Source organism: Schistosoma haematobium, chromosome 2 (assembly GCF_000699445.3).
Source record: "Schistosoma haematobium chromosome 2, whole genome shotgun sequence".
Lineage (NCBI taxonomy): Eukaryota > Metazoa > Platyhelminthes > Trematoda > Strigeidida > Schistosomatidae > Schistosoma > Schistosoma haematobium.
Genome location: NC_067197.1, coordinates 13,891,450 through 13,904,871, shown reverse-complemented (window position 1 = coordinate 13,904,871; position 13,422 = coordinate 13,891,450). Strand labels below are relative to the sequence as shown.

Sequence of the window (13,422 nt, the reverse complement as noted above, 5' to 3'; positions counted from 1 at the left end):
CAAGTAGTCTGCATCTACCAACATGGCTCAGACTAGAAGTTAGTGACTTCAAGCACTGATGACACGTTTTGGTTTGGCCGCCCCTAACCTTCCAACCATCCCGACCGTTGCTGCTATCTTGACGTGGCGATCGGGCTTGCCTATCGTGATGAAGCTACCGAGCTATACTGGCTGGAACAACTGTTCCTCAAAGTCCTACCATGTCAGACAGGTCGGTTGAAGAGCGGTAAGACTAAAAGCAACAAACACAAGGTCCAAAGGCGAAGTCGTACTGCTGACTGTACAGAGATGTGACAGCAGTAAGGTGTTTCCTTCAGACATCCAACATGACAGCGATGCTGCATTTCCACAAAGAGGAGTGGGGTTGGAAAAGGTCGACCCTAAAAATGCACACCTCACCTTATCCCACGGATATCCGTCTCCGGCGGTAAGGTCTCAACAAGTACGGAGCTAACACAAAAATTACCGATAAAAAGGTCGTGTGTGACCGACCTCAAGCAGTTGTCTCTTGGGCACTGCGGTCACGCTCTCAGGTCACTAGGACCACCTCTAATCCGATTTCCTTTTCAGGTACCTCCAGAAGAACCCTTCCACAGTGTGGGCTTCCGGGAAGTGATAACCGCCCTCATACCTCTAACAGCACTCGAAATATATAAGTCGCCAATCCTCCTATATTATCATCGACTCGAGTCGCGTTAGTGAATGACGGAATTAAAAATAAGTCAAATACGAGAATACGTATATTTTGTACACTCATTGGTCTGGACGGGCAATGAGAGGGACGAAGCAAAGGAAGTAAAGAGAAAGAGAAGTAAGCGAAATGACGCGCAGCGGAGGTGTGTAAGCCAACTCGATTTAGTCAAGCGTTAATCGATATATATAGTCCGATAAAAATAAGTGAATAGGATAAGAAGTGTACACACATACTCTTACGTAAAAAAAGTCCAGGTTGACAAGCGAATAATTAAAAAGGTCAAAATGTGACTCAAGAAGAATAAATAAATTGGCCTGTGTGTAAGCTAGGATAAACTATGTGGGCTTAACGTAGGGCCAGCCACTACAAACAGATTATTGAATAATTGCAAAACCTAGTCATCTCTGAGGTTGTTCACATTTCATTTTAATGTTCTAATTTTTATTCTTTTGTCGATCAAGACTACATTTATCCAATTGGTTATCTTTTAATGGTGAACATTAAGCTTTCGTCGTTATTCTTAATGACATCACAAACTTCGGGTAGAACTATACGACCAAACCATCCAGCTCAGAGAACAAAACTCCATCAAACTCATCCACTTGAGCCACAAATCTTCACCAATTTCGCTTAGTCTTAGTACATGCTGATCCTTATCTTTTCAACTCTGCTTCACTACAACATTAGTGTTATTTATATCAGAGAAAATGGATGTAGTTAACTTTAAGCTGGCATTATAGTAAAATTAAATTTACACAAGATTACTGAATCGGTTTGACAGTTTTGTGGCCCGTTAATCCGACTCCAATTTGAAAGAATGAATGTATGTGCCTGCTATAACTGCGACGGCAGATTAGGGGACAGCGAATTATTGATCGGACCAAACACGCGCAAACGCCTAGAACGACCTAGGGTTCTGATTGGTCCTGCTTCCCTGTCTAGCCCAGCCAGTTGAGTGCAGAACGCAAGTCTCAGCCTCGGATATATGAATCGTTATATTTCAAACACACTGCTTATATACCAATCAAGCATACCACATCGTACCATAAAATAGAAAATAACATTGTACAATATTGACCAGTAGGAAAATGACACGTGAAATAAACACTGACCAATGAGGAAATGGCACCATCTCAAGTCCAAGGATAGCGTTAGGCTTAACAGAATAATTTTTGGGATATTTTTCTGAATATCCCAACAGTGCCATGACTATAAATCTTTCATTTAACTTCATATATTACACCCAGGCTAACCCCATTTGTGCAAAGATGGTAATAAGAAGCCATATACGGTCTAAGTTGAATGAATTTATTTCAAACACTCTTTTATTCAGACAGACAAAAAATAATAAGCAGGAAAGCTAACCGGAGGTGTTAACCGTGCCAACTCAGTTTGACAAAGCGTGGCTTAATATTTGTTGCCAGATGAAAAAAGCTGAAGACTTGATGAATAAGGTAAGCGATGGACACACGCTCGTATAAAAACATCAAGGTTGATAAGCAAGTGACTGTTAAGGCCAAGATTTAACTCAATAAAATTAAATTGATTTGTCCGGAAGCCGGAATAACTCATGTGAGCTTGGTATAGTACTAGACACTTCAATAGATCCCATCTTCATATAGAAATTACTTCCGATGTATTTTGGCTGTATTCACCTTTGTCATGGTAATAAAAATATAGATCACTCAACCTATCAAAATGCCTCATTTTGTAACCAGATTACTATAACCATTCATTGTTCGATTGGTGTTGTCGCCGCAAATTTTATTCTTCGTTAGTGGATATTTCTGTTTTTGCTAATTTGACAGACTTGTGTTTGGGATTTTTGTGCTCGTAATGCTAACGCTTACATAGATTCTGTGTTTCTAATGTGGTTATACTTATTACATTTAATATCATTTGTAGATTTTAGAGCTAAATGAAAGATATGTTAGTTTTAACGCAGCTGCGGAACTCCACGAACCATCTGAGTACCATCCTGTCTTCCATGTTAAATAACTGTAAAATCAATGAGTTACATTTATCATTCTAATATCGAAATCTATAATTTTCTACCATACTGGATTCCTAGGTTATAATAAAATATCCATTGTCTTGGTGTATACAACTGACAAAAACAGGGAAGCCTACCTTAGTTACTGCCTTGTTACTGTACTCTTCATAAAGCATAAGTTCCCAACTCAGTTGTTTGATGCAGAGTGATAGTATATTTTTGCATTCATTAACCTTAATAGTTTTGTTTTTGCTAAATTAACTATCTTAAAGAAAACTCATTTGATTGTGATAATAATCAGAAATATCTGAGCCTAGCTGAGTTAATCAATAATAAAGTGAAATAAATAGTCAAACTATGATGACAGTACAAGGTAAAAAAATCATCATCCAATGAATAAATAAACATAAAAAGCGGTAAATTATGGAAATTAAGGAGAAATGAGGTTAAATTGATATTAGTCGTCAAAAGTTTGATTGTGTTCTTTTATTGTTTTCTATTGAATGATAAGACATAACTTGGTGTAATGTTTTAAAACTGAGTGTGTAAACTTTACTACCTGAACCAAAACCGGCACAATGAAATGTTCTAAAGGTCAAGGGTTGGTGTAATTATACTAAATGATGAATATTGTACTAAAATGTGGAAGTTGACAAAGAGTTTAATGTTAATCGTATAATAGTCGCACTATTACTATGATTTTTTGTTGTAAAGAAAAATGAACTTTTCCAGCTCTTATCACATGGAGATTTTTGAATTGTCGGTTACTAGAATAAAATCATTTATCTTGTTTTTTTGGTAGTCCTAACATCTTTACCTGCTTTTTCTTTGTAAATTCTTGTAAAAAATTACATTCTTTGTCTCAATGTTTATTTATTTATTTGAACACATATGTATTGGTAAAGGAGTGCGCCAAATATATATGCGCCACACAAAACAATGAGAATTTAAGAAGAAAAAGAAAAAAGTGGGGAACGTAAAAAAATATTAAAAAAAACAATAACGAAGAGATTGGTGTAAGGTAGTGTAATAATAATAGTAATAGTAGGGGAACAGAAGGGTACAATCAGAAGAAATCTTTCAGTTAAGGAAGATACAACCACGTTTTATGAAGAAAGTAAAAGAAAGTTACAGCATGATCGCCACTGGCTTCTATTCTGAGCCATATCTGATAACGTCTCTAGCCACTGTGTTGTACCATCTCTCAGACCCCAACCAGGGAGTCGTGAAGGACCGACACAAGCCAGCCCTTTGCAGCTTTCTTCCATACCACGACACCATGTCATATACTGACCACCTCTCCGCTTTTGCCAACCAGTCCCAGAGTCGGCAAATAATGCACGACGTGAGATTCTCTGGGACGACACCCGTAGAACATGTCCAAGCCATCGAAGTCAGTGCTTCAAGATGGTGACACCAATTGCATTATCATCTCTGTGCCCGAACACACGATGCCGAACCTCTGCATTACTGACATGGTGTTGCCACTGGATGTCAGCAATCCTTCGGAGAAAACGATGATCGAACACAGTCTCAATGTAGTATAAAATGTTTCTCACTGTTCTCTTCATGCTGAAAGTATGCTCGGTTAGTCGATTCCAATCTATGGTGAAAATCATCTCTAAAATATATTCAAGCTTCTGTTAGGAATCCACTGGAATTCCTCGTTAAGGTCTTCAAAATGCAGTTAAGAATTGTAAACGTTTCGTCTAGTCAGAATACGCGAAAAATGTGTTTAGAAATTTGACGAGTTTGACTGATTGGTTAAATACTAATTCTATGGCTAAATTTGGTATGCTTCTAGAAGTTGCCATATATCAGAGGTTACCAATAAACTTATAACTACTGTTGTTTTCTGTACATTAATGAACTTTAAAATAAAGCTTTGTTACTTCTGCTCTTTTCTCTACTGTTGGGAGCTCAATTACAAACGAAGTCTGGGGATGAAGAGAGCGGCTATGAAGTCCATATCTAGCGTCAGAATAGCAGATGTATCAGCTTTCATTGTAACTATCCACAGCAGATTGATTACCCTGTGGTTGTTGACCTCATGTCTAATCTCTTAGTGTTGACGGTGTTCTGTCAACCAATTTGCAACGTGACTTCTAGTCTGATTGATTTGAAATTGTATGAATTGAGGTGTTTGGTGGTTAGAAGTAGTCGACAGGAAACCCTCGTCAGTAAAGGATGTCTTCAACGAATTTATTCTTCGTGTAGCTTAAGCGATCGAGCTCCATGGTCTGAGATGTTACTGTGGTGCATGCTATTTATGCTGAATGATATAAGTAGTATGTAACGACAATAGGATGTGGCATACCTGTCATCAGACGACTGAATTTTAAAAGAGCAGGAAGGGAAACAGAGAAATCATAGTAACAACATAATTTGAAGAATCAGGAAGCGTGTAAAGGACAACTGAAGGAAGATTTACAAATAATGTATTTAATTTATGGCTTTCACATTTTGTGAAGACACTTTGTAATTTAGCACTAAGTCTGCTTATTATTTTTTTTTAAAAACTTTTGGATTCTTCCTAAAGGTTTTTTCTCGTCAAATTTCAATGGATCTATTTCAAGTCATCCAAGTTTAGTTAGCTCTAGTGGCTCAGGAGGAATCAGTGCATTTCCATTTCTTTTCGAATTAGAATATGTTGATTCGAGTTCATGTAGTCCCACAACACTGCAGAAATCGTTAAATCATTCCTATAATCGTCATCATCATCACTATATGTGTCATCCTGGTTCACAAAAATCATCCATTGGAAGAATAAACTACAATGAAGAAGTAACTACTGCCACTACTACTACTATTACTACCACTACCACTTCTATCAATGGTTGTAACGAAGGAAATTCAACTCTGAATAGTCTTTCTTCATCAAATAGTGCTTCTGAAAAATTCACCTTCACTAATTTATCATCTAGTATCAATGTTAATCATATTCGAATATTTTTACGAACACCCGAAGAAAAAGCGGATTGGATAGCTAGTTTGCTAAGTATTCAAAGTTATCGGTAAATTTTTGTAAAATTTATTGTTTCGTTGTTTTGACATATTGATTCAACTGTTAATTTGACTGCAATAATATTATTATCCTCCGTTACTGAGATATAGATTTGTTTTATTGTGCGATATTCATCTGAAATAGGAAGAAGTTAACAGACACTTTAGTAGTCTGTTGGTCGTAACTAACGTAGAGCCTGAGACTAATGTGGATCGGATCAAATTTTCATACATTTATAGCCCCATGAGATGAAGTTAACCAAATGAAAGGCCAAATAGGTCGGAATAATATTGTGGCTATGATAATGAGGCAGACTTTTGATTGGGAATGTGTTTCGAAAGGACAGTGAAAATGTGTACTGAAACTCAGGATCCGGAGTATACGAATACATCTGCACCACTGTGACTGAACCATTTCATTAGACGTCTCCAGCCATTGATCATGGTTATGATGTAGACCCCAACTCCGTAGTGTGTGTCTATCGATATTAGTTAGTCCAACAGTCTGACACCAATTTTCCGCTTGACCTCCAGTAGCTTTCAGCTAACTCGCACTAAGGCTTTACTAGATAATTTATACATAATAATGATTATACCTTTGTAAAAAATGTATATCATGTCTTTTCACAAGAAACTTTCTATTCAGAGATGTTGTAAGTTTCTTGCTGTTGAAATGATCTAGGTAATCATAGTAAACTGCCAAATAAGTAGAGTACACCTCAAGGCAATATTTGACACTTAAGAATTTCAATCAAAAACCCTCAGTAAAATCTATTGCCACGTGAATTTGTATAGAATATCGTATAGTTGAGTATATAATGATTGATTGACTGTCTGTAGATTTTTGGTTTTGTTCTAACGTAACACTATGAAATAGTATTGCTCCAAAACATGAATTATTTGTAATAAAATATTTTTTTAGTTGATATCGTGAATGAATCAGTGTTAGACCACCATTGAAAGCCCGGGACAATCTTCACAACCCTATACTGATAAATATTCTTCTATGTAATTATTTCTCTTTTTCAAGCCCTAAACGATTCCCCACAAAAATTAAAATAAAAAAATTCGATCACATATACAGTTTCGTAAATGTACGTAAAGTTGAGTATTATTTTTAATTTTTTCCACCTAAACATTCTCAAAACTCCTAAATAAGATATTATACCATCCCCCCCATTTTCATAAAATTATTAGGAAAAAAAAACCCAGAAACCACACTTTCTTCCAATTCAGTTGTAATGGTGTGGATTTTTCCATTTTTGATGTTAAGAACTTCAGTTGATTAATCTCTTCGGGTGTGTGCATCCTGGGTGGATCTCCTTGATATTGCGATCAGATTACGAAGATTTCAAAGAAATGTTGGATTGTGGCTAGCGATGGAATCCTGAATGTACCCTTCGTTCTAATTGAGATTGGTCACCTGAATATGCCTACATTTCAGTATTGATATTCTCACCGGGACAAGTGAGTGACCATATGGACTCAAAAGCTAGGTAGATAACGCCTTGAGCATTTGAAGACACAAGCACTGAATTCGAGTCGCGGTGTGAACATTAGCGCTAGTATCAGTCAGTCAGTAACAACGTAGAACTTCGTACGTACGTACATCACTTTGAGTTGCCATACCATATTAGCACAGAGATGCAGTTATCGATTCAAATCCCGTAGTGGTAGAATTAGTAAGAGTATAAACAGTAATAGGAAAGATTAGAATTTGAAGGTGTTATTCAAGGAGTATGATCCAGCGTTGGTATGCACATATATCTAGTTGATTAGTCCCAGTTAGTCCGAAACGCGCTTTTTGGTTTCCACTGCTGGCTACAAACTCATCTTTTTTATCATAATTTGTTACTTGTTATTTTTTTCATTTTACTCATTTTCAATTTTAACACAATATTTACTTTTGTGTATTAGGCTATTTATACGGTATATACGAACTTTACCCAGACTGGAAGTTTCACTTCGTTTGCCATCATCGCACATTTACAAGTAGTTATTATTATTATTTCTGTTATTATTTTATTATAATTACTTAACTGTTGAATTATATTTCATCAATTAAAATTGTTATTTTTGTTAGAAATTTTCATATGATTACCTTTATCTGAAGATAAAATATGATAACCAAGCATCAATCTGTGTTTCATTTGCCAATATGTGCAAGCTACGTCTAGACACTTTAACTTTCAACTTGGAATAAACAGTATAAAATTTCACCGGGAGTATCTTTAATTTGTGTTATTCTTTCATCAACAATTGATCATTAATGAAATCAATATGGGATCTGTTAGATTTCTGGAAACGCTTATGAATTGGGCACACAATTATTTCCTAATTACGAATGATTGAGATTTATCTAATACGACCGGAATTTATATGAACTCGATAATACTATCACTGACTTACAACGCTTCAACAACAGTTCTCTATAAACGATGGAATTCAGGAAAGAATAGGGACCGTAGCAAAAGTATGATACTTAAGAACTCAATATTAAAATATAATATGTAATGATTTTGTGACAAAAAAATTAGCGCACTAGTGCTGACAACAGCTTACCGAAAAGCAGCAAGCGTTTCTGCAGAAGTTTATTTATTTGGACACATAAACATTGATACGAAGGGACACCGAATCCATATGCACCGCAAAAACCAATTGATTCATGTGTGGTCTGTGATACTGCCCGGGTGCCCGCACCGAAGCAGGGCGTTTTCTTAATGAGCTACCCCCGGAGCCTTCGACCTAAAGGTCTGATCCACAAAGCAGTGGAGCAATGTAGGGAGATGAAGTCCTGTGGTAGCCAGTGACCCACAATAGGTTCATACGCCACTTGTTGACTCAGGATCCTGGAGCCCATGCACACCATTGGTTTGTAACCAGAGATCCTCCGTATCCACCGACCCAGTTAAAGCGTCGGACATTCGCTTTTCATCTTCTAAATTTCGTAAACAACACCACTGCCGCGAGGGTTCAGTGAGTAGGACTTCCGTGGGAGTGGCTGTATACGCGTCGCCATGTGAGAGCATTTACTACATCATTATTCACCCTCTTTTATTCCTACTCCGTCTATACTTATTTTTTCGACTTATACAGCAGCTCGTCTTTGGTGGAAATTCGACTGTATCTAAACGTTCTCGAGTCACTGGCCGGTTGAAAATTGCATGTTTCCACTGAATATGAGTACTGAAGCAGTTTTTCTCAAACCACGTGCGCCATTCAAACTGGCTGCCTTCAACGTTCGCACACTTATGCAGGTTGAACAACAGATAGGGCTGGCTATGTCTTTAGAAAGTCTTAATATTGATGTTTGTTGTCTATCCGAGACCCGTATTCAAGACTCTGGCGAAGTACTACAAATTCGATCTCTGTCTGTCGCTTCGAAAAGCTTGTTTTACGTGCGTTTATCCGGGGACCCTGTGGCATCTTCGTCTGGTCTTGCTAGCGTTGGTGTCGCACTAAGCGCTAGAGCTGAGGTAGCACTAATTGATTGGATCCCCATTAACAGTCGGTTATGTGCTGTTAGATTAGAGAGTTCCATCAAAGTGAGAAGAAATCGGCGTGAGAAGCGATGTCTTTTCGTCATCTCCGCCTATGCTCCGACAGATTGTAGCCCCGATGCATTCAAGGATGAGTTTTACCACCAGTAATCTGTTTTTCTCCAGAAAGTGCGTTCGACAGATATTGTAGTACTAGCCGGAGACTTGAATGCTCAGGTCGGGGGTCTAGGCACAGAAGAGAGTCGTTTAGGTGGCCGATGGGGACTTGTTGGTCACAGGACAGATAACGGGGACCGTCTACTGCAACTGTGCACAGACCACAACCTGTTTCTGACTAGCACTAACTTTCGGCACAGTCGTCGCCGATGTGCCACCTGGCGTCCTCCCTCTGCATCTCAAGCGTGGACTCAGATTGATCACATCGTGATCAGCTATCGCTGGTGTAGTTGTGTACAAGACTGCCGCTCCTTTTGAAGTACCTATCTGAACTCTGATCATGCCCTGGTCTGCGCCAATCTTACCTTACTTTTCAGTGGACAACGAAGTGACCGCCACCAAAGGATTGATGTCAGCAAGTTGGTTGCAACTTCTGTTGCGAGTAAGTATCGAATTGAGCTGGCTTCTAGGCTAGCTACCATCCCACCGAAAATTATAGATGAGCATTGATTGGAGCTGCATGGCGCCATGAAAATGGCGAGTAAAGCCGCTTGCGGCTTCGCGAAACGTCCCGCCTATAAGCACTGCGTTTCTTCAGGCTTCTCACAACTCTTCGAAGCCCGTCGGTCTGGCCTGCTGCTCCGGCAACATTGGTCAGACTGTCCTACCCTCCATGGCCGGTGATGACTGATCCACCACATGAGGCGGAAGTCCGCAAGGAACTCCAACTCGTGAAGCGCTACAAGTCACCTGGCCCAGATGACTTACCTCTGGCTCTTTTTAAAGATGGTGGTGACTTTCTGACTAAGGAACTGACGACGTTGTTTTCAAAAGTCTGGGATCTAGAGGGTGTACCAACGTCATGAAATGAGTCGATAGTCGTCCCTATCTTTAAAAAGGATTCACGTTTTTGTAACAACTATCGGGGGATAAGTCTACTTCCGATTGCGTCAAAGCTATTGGCTTCAGTCATACTTCGTAGGTTGTTCAAACCCCGAGAAAGATTGACTCGCGAGGAGCAGGCTGGGTTTCGTTCTGGTCGAGGATGTATTGATCATATCTTCACCCTCCGCCAAATGTTAGAACATCGCCATTCTCATCAAAGGCCAACGATCGTAGTGTTTCTTGACATCAGGGCTGCCTTCGATTCGTTGGACAGGACTGTTCTCTGGGATTGTCTATTGAAGAAGGGTGTGCCTGAGAAGTTTATTAACATCCTAAAAGCCCTATATAAAAACACCTCAGGCAGAGTGAGGGCATACAACCACCTCTCTCCATTGTTCCATTCGAGCAGTGGGGCTAGGCAGGGTTGCCCAATCTCACCATTCCTCTTCAACTTTGCCATCGATGACATTCTGGAAACTGCTCTGATGAATGTAAGTAATGGTGGTGTGGATCTGTTGCCTGGAGAAAGACTTCTCGACCTTGAGTATGCGGACGATATTGTCTTAATGTGCGATAATGCCCAAGGCATGCAATCCGCACATAATCAGTTGGCAATCAGTGTCCGTAAGTATGGTATGTGCTTTGCACCTTCGAAGTGCAAAGTACTTCTACAAGACTGGCAGGACTCTAATCCTGTACTCACCCTGGATGGTGAACAGATAGAAGTAGTCGAGAAGTTGGTGTATCTAGGTAGCTGCATAAGTGCTGGTGGGGGTGTGAGTGATGGGATCAATGGACGAATAGTGAAAGCCAGAGCGGATTATGCCAATCTGGGCCATTTTGGGCGCCTTCGTGATGTTAGTCTGGCTGTAAAAGGTCGGATCTACAACGCGTCGGTGAGAGCAGTTTTGCTCTATGCTTGTGAAACCTGGCCTCTCCGAGTTGAAGACGTTAGACGAATATCTGTGTTTGATCATCGTTTTCTCCGAAGGATTGCTGACATCCAGTGGCAACACCATGTCAGTAATGCAGAGGTTCGGCATCGTGTGTTCGGGCACAGAGATGATAATGCAATTGGTGTCACCATCTTGAAGCACTGACTTCGATGGCTTGGACATGTTCTACGGGTGTCGTCCCAGAGAATCTCACGTCGTGCATTATTTGCCGACTCTGGGACTGGTTGGCAAAAGCGGAGAGGTGGTCAGTATATGACATGGTGTCGTGGTATGGAAGAAAGCTGCAAAGGGCTGGCTTGTGTCGGTCCTTCACGACTCCCTGGTTGGGGTCTGAGAGATGGTACAACACAGTGGCTAGAGACGTTATCAGATATGGCTCAGAATAGAAGCCAGTGGCGATCATGCTGTAACTTTCTTTTACTTTCTTCATAAAACGTGGTTGTATCTTCCTTAACTGAAAGATTTCTTCTGATTGTACCCTTCTGTTCCCCTACTATTACTATTATTATTACACTACCTTACATCAATCTCTTCGTTATTATTCTCTCTTTTTTTCCTTCCTTTTAAATTCTCATTGTTTTGTATGGCGCATTCTCATACCAATATTATGTGTCCAAATAAATAAATAAATAATTTTTTGGTCACTGGCTACAGTGAGACTGTATTTCCTAACACTGCACCACTGTCTTGTGGATTAGACCTGGAGTAGACCTGTGTATCTCGTTGGCTCTCCGTTTTGCCGAGGTGAGGCCAAGTGAATGACCACACTGGGATCCTGTATGCCTGTTTCAGAGACACAGCATACATCAATTGTACGAGATTCTAGTGTTTTAGCCAAAGAGGCCTGCTGACCGATTTGACATAGGATGCGTACGTTGAAGGCTCCAATGTGTAGTTTGTAGCGAGGTTTCAGTAGACCTGGAACAGTGTTTTGAGCACTAGAATCGTTGGAAATGGTGACACATGAGGAGGAAGCCGAAAGAGGAAGTTTGGAGGTGAAAGTCGATGTAGGAGGAGTAATAGGAAGTGAAGACGGAGGTTGATTATGAATACAGTGGTCTTGAGTGCTGTTAGAGGTTACAGTGTATTTTATACAAATGTGAATCTGCTGTTGTAATATTTAGGGTTGATACTCACACACACTCTCTCTGTATATGTGTTAGGTTATCCTAAAGTGTTTATTTTTAAAATTCTAGGTTTTCCTTCTAAATTAGATATATTTTATAAGGTAGATATCTGTGTGTCCTTTGGTATATGGCCTACTCATTTAAGAGAAGCAGTTACTTAACTAAAATGCTTATTCACATCGATAAACACGCGTAGAACGTCCACTGCGTTTGAAGTACTTATGATTTAATCCTTATACGTAATAGTTTATCGTTTTTATGTTTCATGCTTTTATTGCACATAGCTAAGTGCACAATATCATTTTTTAACTTAAATGTATTGACAGAATTCATGTTCAGTTTTTTGAATAATTTCGAGTAAATCTATAATTCTACTGGGAGATTTAGTCTGCATTAAATACTCAGTTAATGGGATACTATTTATTGGAGTCAGATATAGGGGAAATCAGCCTCTACAAACACACTGGTAGATTTCATTGAAATCATGAGTCGTTCACTGTTAGACCACCATTAAAAATCTGGAAGAATTGACCAGTTAATGATTTCAATGAAACTCAACAATCTTTACAATCCTATACTTACATATTAGTAGATTGAATGTATTATGAAAAGTAGAAGATGTTTTTCATTATTCAGCGTATATCACTTAACTGAGAAGTTGTAATTCAGTCAGTGTTTAACGTTTACTTCGTTCTCTTTTCTAATATTTCATAAATACTCCATGATAAAAATTCACTTCTCTAAAGTCGAGATTCTTAAATTTTACAAATAGCCTAGCTGAATTGGCTTTATAAATTTACGTAAAGTCGAAATGTAATTGATTGTAGAATAAAATCTATTCACTATAATTGGTTACTTTCTCTTTCGCTACATACAAACTAATAAGCTTGGGTATGTTTCAATTAATAACATAATTTAAAATTATGAGAAATTTTATCCATCGTTAAACGATGTTAATTGAGATCATGAACCGACCAATGTCAGACCATCACTAAGAACCTGGATGCACTGAACGGCCGTTTAATCTTATTGTGGTACTCCTCAGCAGTACATGTACATGATTCCGCACGCGGAATCCGAACACAAGACCTCTGGTCCTGCTTCCAGG

At 39.0% G+C, this 13,422-nt stretch overlaps 1 protein-coding gene across 1 annotated transcript in view; it reads left to right on the top strand.

Moving 5' to 3' along the window:
* SOS2 (Son of sevenless 2) overlaps positions 1-13,422 on the top strand; it is a 60,245-nt gene that overhangs the window by 23,836 nt on the left and 22,987 nt on the right. The window contains exons 10-11 of the mRNA XM_051214380.1: positions 5,227-5,701; positions 7,608-7,682. Coding sequence (XP_051067544.1) covers positions 5,227-5,701; positions 7,608-7,682 — 550 coding nt within the window. The remainder of the gene's footprint in view (positions 1-5,226; positions 5,702-7,607; positions 7,683-13,422) is intronic.